We start from the raw sequence: 17,063 nt of genomic DNA, 5'->3' as shown, positions 1-17,063 counted from the left end.
TTCTTCTTGGAATATGTTACTGTTTATTTTTTCAAGTGAAATGAATAGATAAATCCCACTGAGTAGTTTAGTGTGGCCCTGTGTCTTACATAAACAGGTTAAATCAGAGGCTTTATTTTGTAACCTGTGTATTCATGTCTACCATAAGTTGTCTTAATGACAAATACCAAATTTATTTTATTACTTGCCCCAAGTTAGCTGTTGATCCCTTTCACTGATAATATACAAACAAGTGTAGAAATTAAGGCTTTAAAATTTGGAAAAAAAAAAAAAAACTTTAAGTAAATTATTGAAAACTGGAATTTTTATGTTGACTCCTGATGACTCCAAAGCCAATGTTAAGAATCAATATTATCCAATATAAAATAGTACATTGAATTGTTTAATAATAAACAGTATATTAAGAGCTTGTATATGCTGACTGGGAACCAGTGGTGGCTTTTTAAATTCTCGGAAAGACTGATTATGATTAGAAGAAACCACAGGTGATGATGCAGATTCTCCATCTCTCTGTAGCAGCCATTAGAGTAAAAATCTTTATAGAATTATTTCACGATCAGAAAGAAAATTTTACTGGTATTAGTGGTGAGGGTGAGGAGAGAAACAAAGAGTGAAGAGAGAAGTGTGTGTTAGGTTTTAAAAGTGTGACAAGAGAATAAAAAGACAGGAAAAAGTGTTAAAATTTCTTACTCTACATGTGCCTTGCTGCAGACAAACTCAAAAGGAGAGCAGCATGGGTATTTTAAAAGCCAGCGTCAGGAAACATTCACTGATAATGCCCATTGTTTTACTTTATACTTAAATTACACAAGCAGAAAAGTTATACTTATTAATAGTTTAATGTATGAAGGAAACATCCAGATTTCTGAATATGAAGGTACATATCTCACATTAATTTAAGTCTACGTAAAGTAGAGCCTCTATACTGACATATTGAAATTTACTTTCTGCTTAGCCTTTTCTGTTATGTAAACAATTGTACATTTATTTGCCATTCTAAAACTTCAGGATCAAGTTTACATAATTTTGCTAAATTTCCGTGTTTGCTCAGAAGCAGTTTACAGTACTAAAACCAACCAGCCAAAGAACAGCTTCAACAGAAAGTTATGTCCAAAGGGGAAGAGGGAAAAGAAAAAAAGAAAAATGATAAGAAAAAGGCTAACTAAGGTAAAACGGATGATGATGGGGAATGGGCAGTCACAAATGTTCACAGAAAATAGGTCAGTTAGTAAGTTCTTCTGCAAAAAGCCTACACACTTCAGTCAAGCACATCAGTAGAATGATTTGGGAGCATAATTTTTTTTTTTCGGCCACTTGTGATTTCCTCTGAATGAAAAGGAATCTGCAGGCTAACAAGCTGATCCTCATCAGCCAAGCTGGTTCATATGCACACTGTTCATGTGAGGTGCCCAGGGTCCAGTCCACACCTAGAATATAAAGCACATGTTTTATTAAATATGTATTTAACATGTACTTGATTCAAATAAAACTCTTAATCACTAAGGAATATTTATGAACTAAACCAGCTAAGTTTCTCAGTCAACTGGCAACATAGTGGGAAACAATAAAGAAAAGCAGTGAAAAACCACTATTATCTCTTGCTTTCCTGCCTCTACTCTTATCCCTCAAACAGGATCTGAATTACCATCATTTTTAAAAAACCATTATCTGAGTACATACAGGTTGATGATTGTGGAATGAAAATCAGGTATTAAATATACACCACAATAAGTTAAAATATACAACCATCTCTAAGCATTTTCACAATTACGTACTATTTTGACATTTATAATACTTTTAACAAATAACCTCTAGATGCACCTTTTCACACAACTAGTAAATTTTGATACATAAAATTACAAAACTTTACAACTTAAAATCTTTTACCTACCACCTGCTACTCAATGGAATATATTATGTCTTTCCTAATTTTAGCCCCAAACCACTACCTTTGGTACCCTTTTCCATATCCCTCTGCTATATTTCTGCTATAATAAATTTCGCTCAATTTCCCCAACTGCCCATATTCACCAAACTCTCTCACAACCATGATTTATCTCTATTACATCTGTCTTGGCAGCTATGTGCTATGCTTAGTCGCTCAGTTGTGTCTGATGCTCTGCGACCCCACGGACTGTAACTCATCAGGCTCCTCTGTCCGTGGAATTCTCCAGAGCAGAATACTGGAGTGGGTTGCCATGCCCTCCTCCAGGGGATCTTCCCAACCCAGGGATCAAACCCGGGTCTCTTGCACTGCAGGTGGGTTCTCTACTGTCTGAGCCACCAGGGAAGCCCCTTGGCAGCTCATAATCATTAAATAAAGGTTCATGGAATGGTCAGTCTTACCGTTTGAGGGCCATTATTTTCTGTGGAGCTTGAAACCATCTTTATCAGGGAATTCCAAGAGGGGTCCGCAGCATGAGGGCCATTAAATATGGGTCCTCCAGCACCATCAGGAAGTGGTGCTACTGGAGGAATCATTGCATTCCCATACACAGAAAAAGGCATACCCTTAAAAAAGAAAACAAAGATTATGCACATTGAAGTCACTGGTTATTTTTCCCAGTATAATCAATACCCTAAAATTGTATTGGAAACTTCACCTCATTTTGGAACATGTAAGTTATCTAAGTGATTTAAAAATTATTTTCCAATATATGATTTCTTCCAGCATTAGACAGAATATAGTATAAGCCTAGTATATAAAATCTTTCGTCAAAAAACATTTCTCTAAACAACTCGGACAAAATCAGGATTTATAAACATTTATATTTTAGCTAGATTTTCACCTATAATTTCAAGCCAAAGCTCCAGCACCATTTCACAAATGCTTATACATGGGGAGTAAAATAAGGCTAATAATCAGAAAATCATTTAATCATTTAGAACTAATGAACATGCTTTTAAATCACTATTACCCCAACTTTAGGAAAGTCCATGTATCCTGCAGGAACATGCTGATGGAATGTACCAGAAGGAGTTACAATTCCTGTACTCTCTCGCTCCATTGCTTGATGTTGTGAAAACACTCCTGGATCAGACATTGGCCTGTGAATCATAGGATTTCCCATCCCAGGGTTACACCAGTCTACTTTGTCTGAGGGAAGATGAAGAGGCAGAAAAAAATAATTGGAGATATTTAAAATCAGAAAACAGCAAAAAAAACTCTATATATTTCTAATATTTTCTACATTGGATTGTGAATGCCTTCAGAATAATGACCTACTTTTATATCTTTACCACAATATGTCCATGTTTGTAGGTAGTGAAACAATAGCCTAGTAATGTAACCTAAACACTGTGTGTTACAAAACAAAAAAAAGCTAAGATAAAACTAAAGAGCCCAAAAGGAAATATTAATATCTCCTTAATATGATGAAATGAAGAGAATAATATGCTTGCATTAAACTATACTCAGCAATGATTAACTCAGAGATCACAGGTGAACAAAAAAGTTCCAAACTCTTAAATAAATTGATTAGTCCAAATGAAGAGATATGAACACAGATTTTCTTAAAAGAATGCCTATGATAATTAAATACTGCTTTTTTAATTAAAATTATTTAAATATTTTAGTTAAATGTATAAACTTAACTTCTGATAAGCAGAATAGCATACCATACCTTGATTGCCACCAATCCCTTCAAAGGACCAGATGCCACTATGTCCTACTGATGTGGACAAATTACTTCCAATAACAGATGGAGCTGAAGTTCCAGTTTGCCTGATACGTGCAGAACGTTCCGTCCCAATAGGGACTGGAACTTTTCTATCCTGAGAGACGTTGCTGGGCTTTTCTGACCCTAAAGGTACTGATGATGGGGCAGGAGAAGGTGCACGAACTCCAGAGGATACCGACTGTGCAGGAGAATCTAGAGAAAAGATATTGGGAAATAATATACACTGTCTCTATAGAGCCTGCAGTTTTTTTTTCATTTATTTTTATTAGCTGGAGGCTAATTACTTTACAATATTGTAGTGGTTTTTGCCATACATTGACATGAATCAGCCATGGATTTACATGTATTCCCCATCCCGATCCCCCCTCCCGCCTCCCTCCCCACCCCATCCCTCTGGGTCTTCCCAGTGCACCATCCCCGAGCACTTGTCTCATGCATCCAACCTGGGCTGGTGATCTGTTTCACCCTAGATAATATACTTGTTTCAATGCTATTCTCTCAGAACATCCCACCCTCGCCTTCTCCTACAGAGTCCAAAAGTCTGTTCTGTACATCTGTGTCTCTTTTTCTGTTTTGCATATTGGGTTATCGTTACATCTTTTAAAATTCCATATATATGTGTTAGTATACTGTATTGGTCTTTATCTTTCTGGCTTACTTCACTCTGTATAATGGGTAGAGCCTGCAATTTTGTAAACAAAATTCTAGAAATATGAGTATAATGCTTAAATAATAAATTATGTATATTAAAATCTGGTTAAAGTTCTGTGACTTTGCAGTCATTTTTTAATTTGGCTCACAATTTTCCTATTTAGTTTCGGGATAGTAGAATGTGAAATGTGAATGCTGCCTGCACACTAATTAATATTTAAATTAATTTGCCCTTGACCGTAAGTAAAATATAACACCAGAGCAATGAGAAAACAATGTTTAAATGAAAAAGAAACAACAATGACAACAAAATGGAGGTGGGGAAAATCACTGATTGTACTGGCAATTTTCAGACTATTTTCCTTGGGAATATTTGTCCCTTGGTTCTATGTTTAAAAAAAAGTAAAGTTTCTTTAAATCAGGACTTCACAGAACTTTAATATGCTGACAGAATACCAACAGAAGGCTATGTTTCATAACCCAAGTGATTCACTGTATCTTATGGCTATTCCAACACTCTTAGAAGTGGCAATTTAAGCTTTACTTATCAAAACAAGGCTAGTTCTTAACATATGCAATTTGGGAATATTCATTAGTGATTTAGTTTCTTTATAGACTATAGTGAAGAAAGTGAAAGTCGCTCAGTTGTGTCTGACTCTTTGTGACCCCATGGACTATACATACAGTTCATGGATTTCTCCAGGCCAGAATACTGGAGTGGGTAGTCTTTCCCTTCTCCAGGGGAATCTTCCCAACCCAGGTTTTGAACCCAGGTCTCCCGCATTGCAGGCAGATCTTTACCAGCTGAACCACAAGGGAAGCCCAAAACCACCACCACTACCTTTTTTGGAGTAGAACTTGGGATATATTTCAAGCTCTTTTCCTTTTTTTTTTATACATGCTCAGACGCTCAGTAGTGTCTGACTCTCTGTGACCCCACGGACTGTAGTCCACCAGGCTCCTCTGTCCATAGGATTTTCCAGGCAAGAATACTGGAGTGGGTTGCCATTTCCTTCAGGGGATCTTTCCCACCCAGGGATCGAATCTGGATCTCCTGCATTGCAGGCGGATTCTTTATCAACTAAGTCACCAGGGAAGCCACCATAGTGAAGAAGGAAAACCAAAACCAACCACACTTTTCTTATCAAAGTCTAAATATAAAGCACATTTAAAATTAAATAAGAGTCTAAACTGTAGAGGAACTTGAAGCTTAAAAAGTCAAAACAGTTACCTGCATAGTGCATAGCTACAATTTATTTGAAAACAGAAAAACTGGTTTAAATAACTATGAACTGAATCTTTGAGGGCTACATACAAGATATCTCTGAAGAAGCCTATACGTAAAGAGAGTCAGTAGTAGAGGACTGACAATAAACAGACTATGAGTGAGAGACCATAAATCCTCTAAAGAGAGAGAACAGCTGTCTCAAATCTTGGACGGTTTCAAAGACCACCCCACATAGCCTGGAGGTAAGCACCACTTTGCTTGAGATTCCCAGGTCTATAGTCCTTGCTACGAAAAGAGCCTAATTTTTCTTCTTATCCCTAATTATTATAATTTCTTTAGTTATGATAAACAAGCAAAATCTAATTCAGAGTCATGTTATTAAATGTGCTAACTTATAGAGAAAAAACAGATTTTACAGGTTTTGTTGGAATACAATCTTTGGAATCTGTTTTAGAGAAAAAAAATACAAGTACAAAACTCAGTACAGGACCTTGGCAGGGCCCTTTGCAAATGAGACACCCTGAAACTTCAGCTTCAGTAAATCCATTTCAGTTCCGAATTCAAACTGGAAGAGCAATGTGACTTACAAATGGAAAAAGTGCTTGTGCAGGAAAACTGTACTGGACTATCATGCCTCAGTTCAGCGTTAACATCATGAGATGACTGTGGTTAGTCATGAGTAACAAAACAATTTTTTGAAGGTTAAAGAAAACAGAGTAGAAAATACCAGCATGAACATATATTGTAAGAATGTAAGTATTGTTTTATAGATATATTTCAGTCACACACAGGTATATGTGTACAGAGTCATGATGTAAAGTTAATTTTTTCCCTAAAAAAACTGTCATTACTATTATTATTTTTACTGTTTTTAGATACAAAAGAGCCTCATAAGATTGAAATGTCAAAATGACCCACTGACTAAATTTGCCAAAGCCTGAAACTCACAGAGCGCCAGTGATCAGTACTCAAAGCATGGACTGGTTGAGCACTGACAGGATAGGTCTCAGCAGCTTGAGTGGGATAAGGGCTCAGGGGATCTCTGCCTAGCCTGTATGCAGAAGGAGCTTGGGCATCACCCGTCTGTTGTTTTGCAGCCTCAAGGAAGGTTCTCTGCTTTCTTTTTTTTTAACTTTTTTACTTGGAAGTAAGGGACCCATGACCCCACATCCTACTTTAATTTGCCAGAGTCCTAATATCATGTCCTGACATCCTATATAGGAGAAGGGAAAAAGAGAAGTGGAATACATGGAGAAATGTTGATAAACCTGTTCAAATACCTAGAACCAGATAAATATATTGTGAAGAATAAGTCATGCTTCTTGGGTTAGTTTTCCAACAGCATCCAGAATGGCAATTTTTATGAAAAATATATAGATAAATATGAAAAACAAAATTTTAAAAGACTACCATAAATAAACAAAAATACGAAATGACATTTATGTGAACAGATAACATAAAGTAGAATGAGAAGTCAGGTAAAACAAACTAAATGATCAATAAAAAGCATTAAGATTTTTTTTATTAGTAGTACTGTTAGTTGCTCAGTTGTGTCCAACCCTTTGTGACCCCATGGACTATAGCCCACCAGGCTCCTCTGTCCATGGAATTCTCCAGGCAAGAATACTGGAGTGGGTTGCCATTCCCTTTCTCCAGGGGATCTTCTCAACCCAGGGATTGAACCTGGGTAGGTAAGGAAAAGCAAACTAGTTAAAAGTTCAGTAATAAAGGGAAAAGTCTGAGAATCTTGGCTGAATCAACCAGTCTAACAGTTGCAAAATGATGACTCCAATTGTAATTCCTTTTACATTTATGAGTCATCATCATACTGTAATGACATTGTAAGTCCCCTGTATGCATTTTAAAATTTTATTTATAACCATTACGTACTCTATTTCTTATTTTATCCAGTGAGCTGACATCATTCATTCTGATGGTTACATTGTCCTGAATTTGGCTAGTGGGAGCTCCTTCAAGCTATATCCTGTATTCCTCTGACATGCCCCAACCATCTAAGTACTTAATTACTTTCTGACACTACAAGACTTTCTGCAGACTTCCCTTATACTCTTCCTGCCCCAGCTCTCAAATCAGCTATTTCCCCAACAAGCCCTAGTTTCTTTTAGTGGATTAAAACTTCTGACAGACAGATCTGGATGCTGAATGTGCTTACTGCTGCTGAAGATCCATTGCTTCTAGGCCCTTTTCAGTAGATAGTTGTGGGGGGGAAATGGAAACTTTATGTGATTCAATCCAAAACATAATGTCATTTTAAAATCATGAGTTCATATTGATCCTCTAATTCCAGTACAAGTTCATAGCATTGTTCCTTGCCTTATTCTACATTCTTCTCTTCCTACAATCAGAGACCTGGATTACATAATTTTCAGTATTCTTATTTATTCATGTGCTCAGCCCTATAATATAACCTACATAGTTAAACCTATATGTCGCTCATCCGTGACATAAAATACAAATGTCCTAAGTAGAAGTGAAGATTTTTGTCTGTAGTCTATTTTTCTTTTGGGTTTACAAAATACTAACGTCTTTAAGAGTTTTTAGATTGTTTCTTTTTCTTTTAGTAGGTTTATGTTAGTAATTTAAAATGCAGATAGGTTTACATGTTTCCATTTATATTCAATTTTAGTGTTTTTCCCTTCATCGAGGTTGATTCTGTTTTAAATTTGTGAATATTAACATGGTTATAAAAACAAAACTATTATTTCTACTGAGATAAGTTCTACTTCTTCCCTATTTCCTTATATTCTGCCTGAAAGTCTGATGAGGAATAAGAGCAGTTTCAAACAAATTACAAAGGGAAAAATGACTATTTGAAAGTGTAGAAACCTATGAAACCAAGTGATCAAAGTTAACAGCACAAACTGACATTTTATACTTTCTGATATAATACAGTGAGAAGGCTGCAACACTAATAAGAATGTTCCTGTCAAAAATATATAACTTAAACTTAAAAATGAAGAAATACCAGAAAAACAAATTGAACCACTTTACCAAACAACTGATCTGTAACCTTTAAAAAAAAAAAAAGCTTTCTTTGAAAGATTCATAAAGTCTAAGGAAACAGTTTCAGGTTATTTGAAACTAAAAAGACATGGGAATTAAATGCAATCTGTGATACTGATTTTAATCTTGAAAAAGTGGGGATAATAAAGGCATTATTGGGACAACTGGTGAAATATGAATATGGACTATATATTAGATAATAATGTATCAAAGTAAAATTTGCAGAAGTTGATAACTGCATTGTAGTTTTGGAAGAGAAAATTCTTGTGATTCCAAAATATTATAATCTGGAGTATTTAGGGGAAATCAGTTTGTGTCTGCAACTAACTGTAAAATGGAACAATAAGAAACCCCTACAATCTCTACACATACTCTACACACACACACTTTCTCTCTCTCTCTCACACACACACATTGGGGGGGGGGGGGAGTGTGGCAACATGTTAACAAGTAGTGAATGGGGGTGGGGCAAATATACAAGGGTTCTTCATGCTATCTTAGAGTCCGACAGGACTAAGCCACTGGACTGAACTGAACTGAACTGAAAGGACCCTAGAGATGTAAACAAATGCAACATGTTTACCTTAAAAAAGAAAAACAACACGTCTACCTTAAGGGGTTCATGGTTCAAAAGCAGAAAAGATCTATAAAAATGTTTTGGGATAATTTGTGTGTGTGTGCGGAGAAGGCAATGGCACCCCACTCCAGTACTCTTGCCTGGAAAATCCCATGGATGGAGGAGCTGGGTAGGCTGCAGTCCATGGGGTCGCTAAGAGTCGGACATGACTGAGCAACTTCACTTTCACGCATTGGAGAAGGAAATGGCAACCCACTCCAGTGCTCTTGCCTGGAGAATCCCAGGGACGGGGGAGCCTGGTGGGCTGACGTCTGTGGGGTCACATAGTCGGACACGATGGAAGAGACGAAGCAGCAGCAGTGTGTGTGTGTTCTTAGTTGTGTCCAACTCTGTGTGACCCCATGGATTATAGCCCGCCAGACTTCTCTGACCACTGGATCCTCCAGGCAAGAACACTGGAGTGGGATGCCATGCCATCCTGCAGGGGACATTCCCGACTCAGGGATCCAACATGCGTGTCTTATGTCTTTTGCATTGGCAGGTGGATTCTTCACCACCAGTGCCACCTGGGAAGCCCCATCGATCTTCCTTATAATGAACTAAATATCCATATTCCTCCAGTACACAACTTTATGTTGTGCTGAATACAGCTTTAAATAACTGAGGCTGTAACTTCCAGATAGTTAAGACTAAAATGTCATAATCAGTTATTCCTTAAAGCTATATTTACTTTCAATGTTCTATTAATAGTTTAAGTTTAGATAAACCAGGCTAAATAGCTATGTTATACTACATTCACTTTATCTCAATTATGATTCTTAAGAAACTTTCTTCAGCTTTTTCAAAGATAAGTAAAATATCCTCAATAGAAATCGCTGTGAACTTTTTTCCTTTTATCTTGGTACCTTATTTGCATACTTATTACATTATTTCTGGCATGTTTTTGTCATTGTCACTTTGAATTCTTTCTTAAGCCATTTATTTTAAACTTAGGGACACCTGTACAAGGATATTTAATATTCCATGTGAAAGTCTCTGTTATTTGACAAACACAAGAAAAACTATACAATATGTAAATTCACTATATACATTCATGCTTTCACTGGCAGACATGCAAATCTCTCAAATATGAATTTTAACTCTTTCACTCAGTTAACCACTATTAACTGGGCTCTAATGTTGTTAGAAGAGATTGTTAAAACTTAAAAAAAAAAAATTCTTACTAAAATTTCCTCAAACTGAGAGCAGTTTGATGTCTTTATCCTCACTAAATAAATAAATAACCACAAATACAAAAAAACTTACTACCCTTATTACAGAATTCTCTTAATGTGAGTTGAATTCTCTGTGTATGTAGCAGAGAATTAAAGTAGACAAAAAAGTAGCCTTATACTATAAGGCTACAAATCCTTCTTCTTGGAAGCTACATTCTCAAATCTAAAAGTAAATGTAAATCAATAGGTGACAAAACAAGACTTTTGATTCTCAAAAAATGATCTGTCTTAGAAATAAACCTCAAAAATACAATATTCTAGGTTTGATAGAACTGAAGTTGATTCTAATACTTTAAAAACCTGGAGACTCTATTTAAATTCCTCCTAATTTCAGATTGCCAAGAACATAAATTGCATTTTTATAGTATTTATTTATTTATTGAGGTATAGGATTTACAACTCTTTGTTAGTTTCTGGTGTAGAATATACACTCCTCTCCTTTTGCCTTCAATCTTTCCCTATATATATATATATATATATACATACAGGTATATGTACATATATACTGCTTTCCATATTCTTTTTAATTATGGTTTATCACGTGCTAAGTCACTTCAGTCCTGTTCCACTCTTTGTGACCCCATGGACTGTAGCCCGCCAGGTTCCTCTGTACATAGGGTTCTCCAAGCAAGAGTACTGGAGTGGGCTGCCATTCCCTTCTCCAGGTATAGTATTTAAATTATTAAGAGATTTAAAACTTAAAAATTCCAAACTTTGAAAGACTTTAAAACTTTTTTTTAAGGGGAACATAAAGTCAAACTCTTCCTCTAGAATTACTGTACATTACTCACCATTTGATGCTGATGAACATGGAGTCAACAAACTAAGTGGGGAAAAATGCTGTCTGTTAAAGTTAGCAGCTGTGGGTGCTCCTCCAAGGGGTGCCCCAGGTCCATACATTTGACCTCCTGAAAGGTTTGAGGCAAAGTTTCCCAAATGTGTAGAGGAAGGTGTTACAGAACCATATGGCGAGTCCATATTGACAATACCTACAATGTAGAAGATAAATCATAATTTATAATAGCTACCCTTAAGATATATAACTAGAAAAACCTAAAATTCCAAGAGGTGTCTAATAAATCCAAATATATTTTGGATTATTAAAAAAATTTCTCCTTGCTTACTTCTTCCAGTCCACTCTGACTCATTATCTCCTCCTTTATTTTATAAAGATAGCTATAAAAAGGAAATTACCATGAAAAATATTTTATATTTAATTTTGATTTTGACAGATTATTATTTATTATAGAATACATGGAGATTTAATATAACACTAAAATTTACATAGGTTTGGTGGGCAAGGAGTTGTATCAAATTTTGTCTTCAAAAAAACTTATAGAAATCAATCATCAATCAATTAAAAATAAACATTAAAAAAAAAACACAAGGGGAGGGAGGGATGAGTGGGCAAATCACAGAAGATATTTAAGACACTGAAAAGACTCTGGATGATAGAATGATGCTGAATACGTATCACTAGACTTTTGTTCAAATTCACAGAATGTACAGCATTACAAGAGCAAACCCTCATGTAAACTACAGACTGTGATAAGGATATGTGAATGTATGTTCATCAATTGTAACAGAAGTACTACTCTAGAGGGGGATGCTGCTAATAAAGGAGGCTATGCCTGTATGGAGGCAGATGGTATGGGAAATCTCTACTTTTCTCTCAATTTTGCTGTGAACTAAAGAGTGCTACTTAAAAAAAACCTAAAACCCTCAAAAAATGAAACAAAAAACTATAGGAGAAAGGACTGTAGATATACTCTTATAATAAAGAGACCTGATGATCAGCACCCTAACTAAAGTGACCATGCTTTCCAAGCTAACTGAGGTCTTGTCACTGAGTGCCTCCTGATACAATGTGGTGTGAGGTTCAAATATTTCCTATCTGATGTTCCTGCTAGACATGTTTAATCAGAATGTAACCATGGATTGAGAAAACAGGCAAATCTGAAATGTAGGACATTCTTCAAAGGATTCAGTGTTGAGAAGAACAAAAGGAGGTGGTGAGATGTTTTTGACTGGAGGAGATCAAAAAGACCTAATAGCCAAAAGCAATGTGTGAACCTTGATGGCCGCATCAAAAGGAGAGAAAACAGAATGTATAGACATAAAGGATATATCTGGCATGATCGTCCTACATATTTGGTGCTATTATTGAATTAATTTTTCTTTTCTTGGGTGTAGAAATAGTGGTATAGCTGTGAAGGCAAACATGCCTGTGTTGACCTGAATCTAACACTTCCCACTGATGGACACTCAAGTTGAACTTCATGGCTAACTTTGGCTCTAATCACTGTACACCCCTTAAAACTTTACCTCCCTATGCACTGTGTCCTTTTTCTATACTTTTCCAAAAAAACAGTATTTCCATTTTCTCTAAATCTTAATTTTAGTATTTTAACAATTAGTAATTTTATTCATTTTATTTTCATAGTTTTACAGTATTAGTAAAAATAGTTGTCATTACAAATAAATATAAAATGGAAGTTGATGGAAAAATCCCAAGTCTTCCTGGTTAATTCCCCACCCCCACCCACCCAAAAAAACTAGCTAGTATATGGCAAATATCCTTTCACATGTTATCTTTAGGCATATATTCACTTTGTGGTGGTGGGTGGTTTAGTCGCTAAGTCGTGTCTGACTCTTGCAACCCAACAGACTGCAGCTCACCAGGCTCCTCTGTCCAGGGATTTCCCCGGCAAGAGTACTGGAGTGGATTGCCATTTTCTTCTCCAAATTTTAGTCTTTCTTAACATATTTCTGACAAAATGTGGTCCACTGGAGAAGGGAATGGCAAACCACTTCAGTATTCTTGCCTTGAGAATCCCACGAACAGTATGAAAATGCAAAAGATAGGACACTGAAAGATGAACTCTCCAGGTCAGTAGGAGCCCAATATGCTACTGGAGATCAGTGGAGAAATAACTCCAGAAAGAATGAAGGGATGGAGCCAAAGCAAAAACAACACCCCGCTGTGGATGTGACTGGTGATTAAAACAAGGTCCGATGCTGTAAAGAGCAATATTGCATACGAACATGGAATACTGCATAGGAACCTGGAATGTTAGGTCCATGAATCAAGGCAAACTGGAAGTGGTCAGACAGGAGATGGAAAGAGTGAATGTCAACATTTTAGGAATCATCGAACTAAAATGGCCTGGAATGGGTGCGTTTAATGCAGATGACCATTATATCTACAACTGTGGGCAAGAATCCCTTAGAAGAAATGGAGTAGCCATCATAGTCAACAAAAGAGTCCAAAATGCAGTACTTGGATGCAATCTCAAAAACGACAGAATGATCTCTGTTCGTTTCCAAGGCAAGCCGTTCAATATCACAGTAATCTAAGTCTATGCCCCGACCAGTAATGCTGAGGAAGCTAAAATTGAACAGTTCTATGAAGACCTACAAGAACTTTTAGAACTAACACCCAAAAGAGATGTCCTTTTCATTATAGGGGACTGGAATGCCAAAGTAGGAAGTCAAGAAACACCTGGAGTAACAGTCAGATTTGGCCTTGGAATACAGAATGAAGCAGGGCAAAGGCTAATGGAGTTTTGCCAAGAGAACACAGTCGTCATAACAAACACCCTCTTCCAACAAAACAAGAGAAGATTCTACACATGGACATGACAAGAGGGCCAACATCAAAATCAGACTGATTATATTCATTGCAGCCAAAGATGGAGAAGCTCTATACAGTCAGCAAAAACAAGACTGGGAGCTGACTGTGGCTGAGATCATGAACTCCTTATTGCCAAATTCAGACTGAGATTGAAGTAAGTAGGGAAAAGCACTAGACCATTCAGGTATGACCTAAATCAAATACCTTACGATTATACAGTGGAAGTGAGAAATAGATTTAAGGGACTAGAACTGATAGACAGAGTGCCTGATGAACTATGGATGGAGGTTCCTGACACTGTAGGAGACAGGGATCAAGACCATTCCCAAGAAAAAGAAATGCAAAAAAGAAAATGGCTATCTGAGGAGGCCTTACAAATAGCTGTGAAAAGAAGAGAAGTGAAAAGCAAAGGAGAAAAGGAAAGATATATCCATTTGAATGCAGAGTTCCAAAGAATAGCAAGGAGAGATAAGAAAGCCTTCCTCAGTGATCAATGCAAAGAAATAGAGGAAAACAATAGAATGGGAAAGACTAGAGATCTCTTCAAGAAAATTAGAGATACCAAGGGAACATTTCATGCAAAGATGGGCTCGATAAAGGTCAGAAATGGTATGGACCTAACAGAGGCAGAAGATATTAAGAAGAGGTGGCAAGAATACACAGAAATACTATGCAAAAAAGATCTTCACAACCTAGATAATCACAATGTGTGATCACTCACCTAGAGCCAGACACCCTGGAATGTGAAGTCAAGTGGGCCTTAGAAAGCATCACCATGAACAAAGCTAGTGGAGGTGATGGAATTACAGTTGAACTATTTCAAATCCTAAAAGACGATGCTGTGAAAGTGCTGCACTCAATATGTCAGCAAATTTGGAAAACTCAGCAGTGGCCACAGAACTGGAAAAGGTCAGTTTTCATTCCAATCCCAAAGAAAGGCAATGCCAAAGAATGCTCAAACGACCGCACAATTGCACTCATCTCACACGCTAGCAAAGTAATGCTCAAAATTCTCCAAGTCAGGTTTTAGCAATATGTGAAACATGAAATTCCAGATGTTCAAGCTGAATTTAGAAAAGGCAGAGGAACCAGAGATCAAATTGCAAACATCCACCTGATCAATCATAGAAAAACCAAGAGTTCCAGAAAAACATCTATTTCTGCTTTATTGACTATGCCAAAGCCTTTGACTGTGTGTATCACAATAAAATGTGGGGAAAGAGATAGGAATACCAGACCACCTGACCTGCCTCTTGAGAAACCTGTATGCAGGTCAGGAAGCAACGGTTAGAACTGGACATGGAACAACAGACTGGTTTCAAATAGGAAAAGGAGTACGTCAAGGGTGTATATTGTCACCCTGCTTATTTAACTTATATGCAGAGTACATCCTGATAAATGTTGGGCTGGATGAAGCACAAGCTGGAATCAAGATTGCTGGGAGAAATATCAATAACCTCAGATATGCAGATGACACCACCCTTATGACAGAAAGTGAAGAAGAACTGAAGAGCCTCTTGATGAAAGTGAAAGAGGAGAGTGAAAAAGTTGGCTTAAAGCTCTATATTCAGAAAACTAAGATCATGGCATCCGGTCCCATCACTTCATGGGAAACAGATGGGGAAACAGTGTAAACAGTTGCTGACTTTTATTTCGGGGCTCCAAAATCACTGCAGATGGTGATCGCACCCAAGAAATTAAAAGATGCTTACTCCCTGGAAGGAAAGTTATGATCAACCTAGACAGCATATTAAAAAGCAGAGACATTACTTTGTCAACAAAGGTCTGTCTGGTCAAGGTTATGGCTATTTTTCCAATAATCATATATGGTTGTGAGAGCTGGAGTATAAAGAAAGCTGAGCGCAGAATTGATGCTTTTGAACTGTGGTGTTGGAGAAGACTCTTGAGAGTCCCTTGGATGCAAGGAGATCCAACCAGTCCATCCTAAAGGAATTCAGTCCTGAGTGTTCACTGGAAGGACTGATGTTGAAGCTGAAACTCCAATACTTTGGCCACCTGATATGAAGAGCTGACTCATTTAAAAAGACCCTGATGCTGGGAAAGGTTGAAGGCAGGAGGAGAAGGGGACAGCAGAGGATGAGACTGTTGGATGACATCACCAACTCAATGGACATGAGTTTGATTTAACTCGGGAGATGGTGATGGACAGGGAGGCCAGGGGCCCTGTGGTCATGGGGTTGCAAAGAGTTGGACATGACTGAGTGACTGAACTGAACTGAACATTTCACCTAGATTTCACATTTTTTGAAAAGTGAAGTATTTTCACTGAATTCCAACTTTACAAAAATTAAAAAAAAAAGCATTTCTTATTCATCTCCAAAATATATAAATAGCTCATGCAACTCAATATCAGAAAAACAAACACCCTGTCCAAAAAAATGGGCAAAAGATATAAATAAACACTTCTCCAAGCAGATATACAGGTGGCTAAAAGCACATGAAAAGATGCTCAACACCACTAATTATTAGAGAAATGCAAATCAGAACTACACGAGGTATCACCTTATACTGGTCAGAACGGCCACCATCAAAAAGCCCACAAGCAATAAATGCTGGAGCGAGTATGGAGGAAAGGGTACCCTCTTACACTACCAGTAAAAATGTAAATTCATATAGCCACTATGGAGAACAGTATGGAGCTTCCTTAGAAAACTAAAAACAGAGCTACCATACGATCCCTGGTGGCTCAGAGCTAAAAGAATCTGCCTGCAATGTGGGAGACCTGGGTTCGATCCCTAGGTCGGGAAGATCTCCTGGGGAAGGAAATGGCAAGCTACTCCAGTATTCTTGCCTGGAAAATGCCATGGACAGAGGAGCCTGGCAGGCTACAGTCCACGGTGTTGCAAACAGTCGGACATGACTGAGCAACTAACACACTATATGACCCAGCAATCCCAATCCTGGGCATATACCTGGAGAAACCATAATTTGAAAAGATACATTCACCTCAATGTTCACTGCAGCACTATTTACA

The 17,063-nt window shown here is 37.2% G+C and overlaps 1 protein-coding gene across 11 annotated transcripts in view; it reads right to left on the bottom strand.

Annotated features, from left to right (window-relative positions):
- The window catches only part of ANKRD17 (ankyrin repeat domain 17), a 162,440-nt gene continuing 145,377 nt past the window's right edge, over window positions 1-17,063 (bottom strand). For 10 of the 11 annotated variants that reach the window (XM_043906495.1, XM_043906496.1, XM_043906504.1 and 7 more), the window contains 5 exons: window positions 11,226-11,423; window positions 3,624-3,872; window positions 2,919-3,097; window positions 2,347-2,511; window positions 1-1,427 (listed from right to left, as the gene is read on the bottom strand). In XM_043906495.1, coding sequence (XP_043762430.1) covers window positions 1,368-1,427; window positions 2,347-2,511; window positions 2,919-3,097; window positions 3,624-3,872; window positions 11,226-11,423 — 851 coding nt within the window. In that variant the 3' untranslated portion in view covers window positions 1-1,367. The remainder of the gene's footprint in view (window positions 1,428-2,346; window positions 2,512-2,918; window positions 3,098-3,623; window positions 3,873-11,225; window positions 11,424-17,063) is intronic. The other variant, XM_043906500.1, reaches the window with a different exon arrangement.

This window comes from Cervus elaphus, chromosome 6 (assembly GCF_910594005.1).
Source record: "Cervus elaphus chromosome 6, mCerEla1.1, whole genome shotgun sequence".
Classification (NCBI taxonomy): domain Eukaryota; kingdom Metazoa; phylum Chordata; class Mammalia; order Artiodactyla; family Cervidae; genus Cervus; species Cervus elaphus.
The sequence above is the reverse complement of the archived record's forward strand: the minus strand, read 5'-3'. Positions and strand labels throughout refer to the sequence as shown.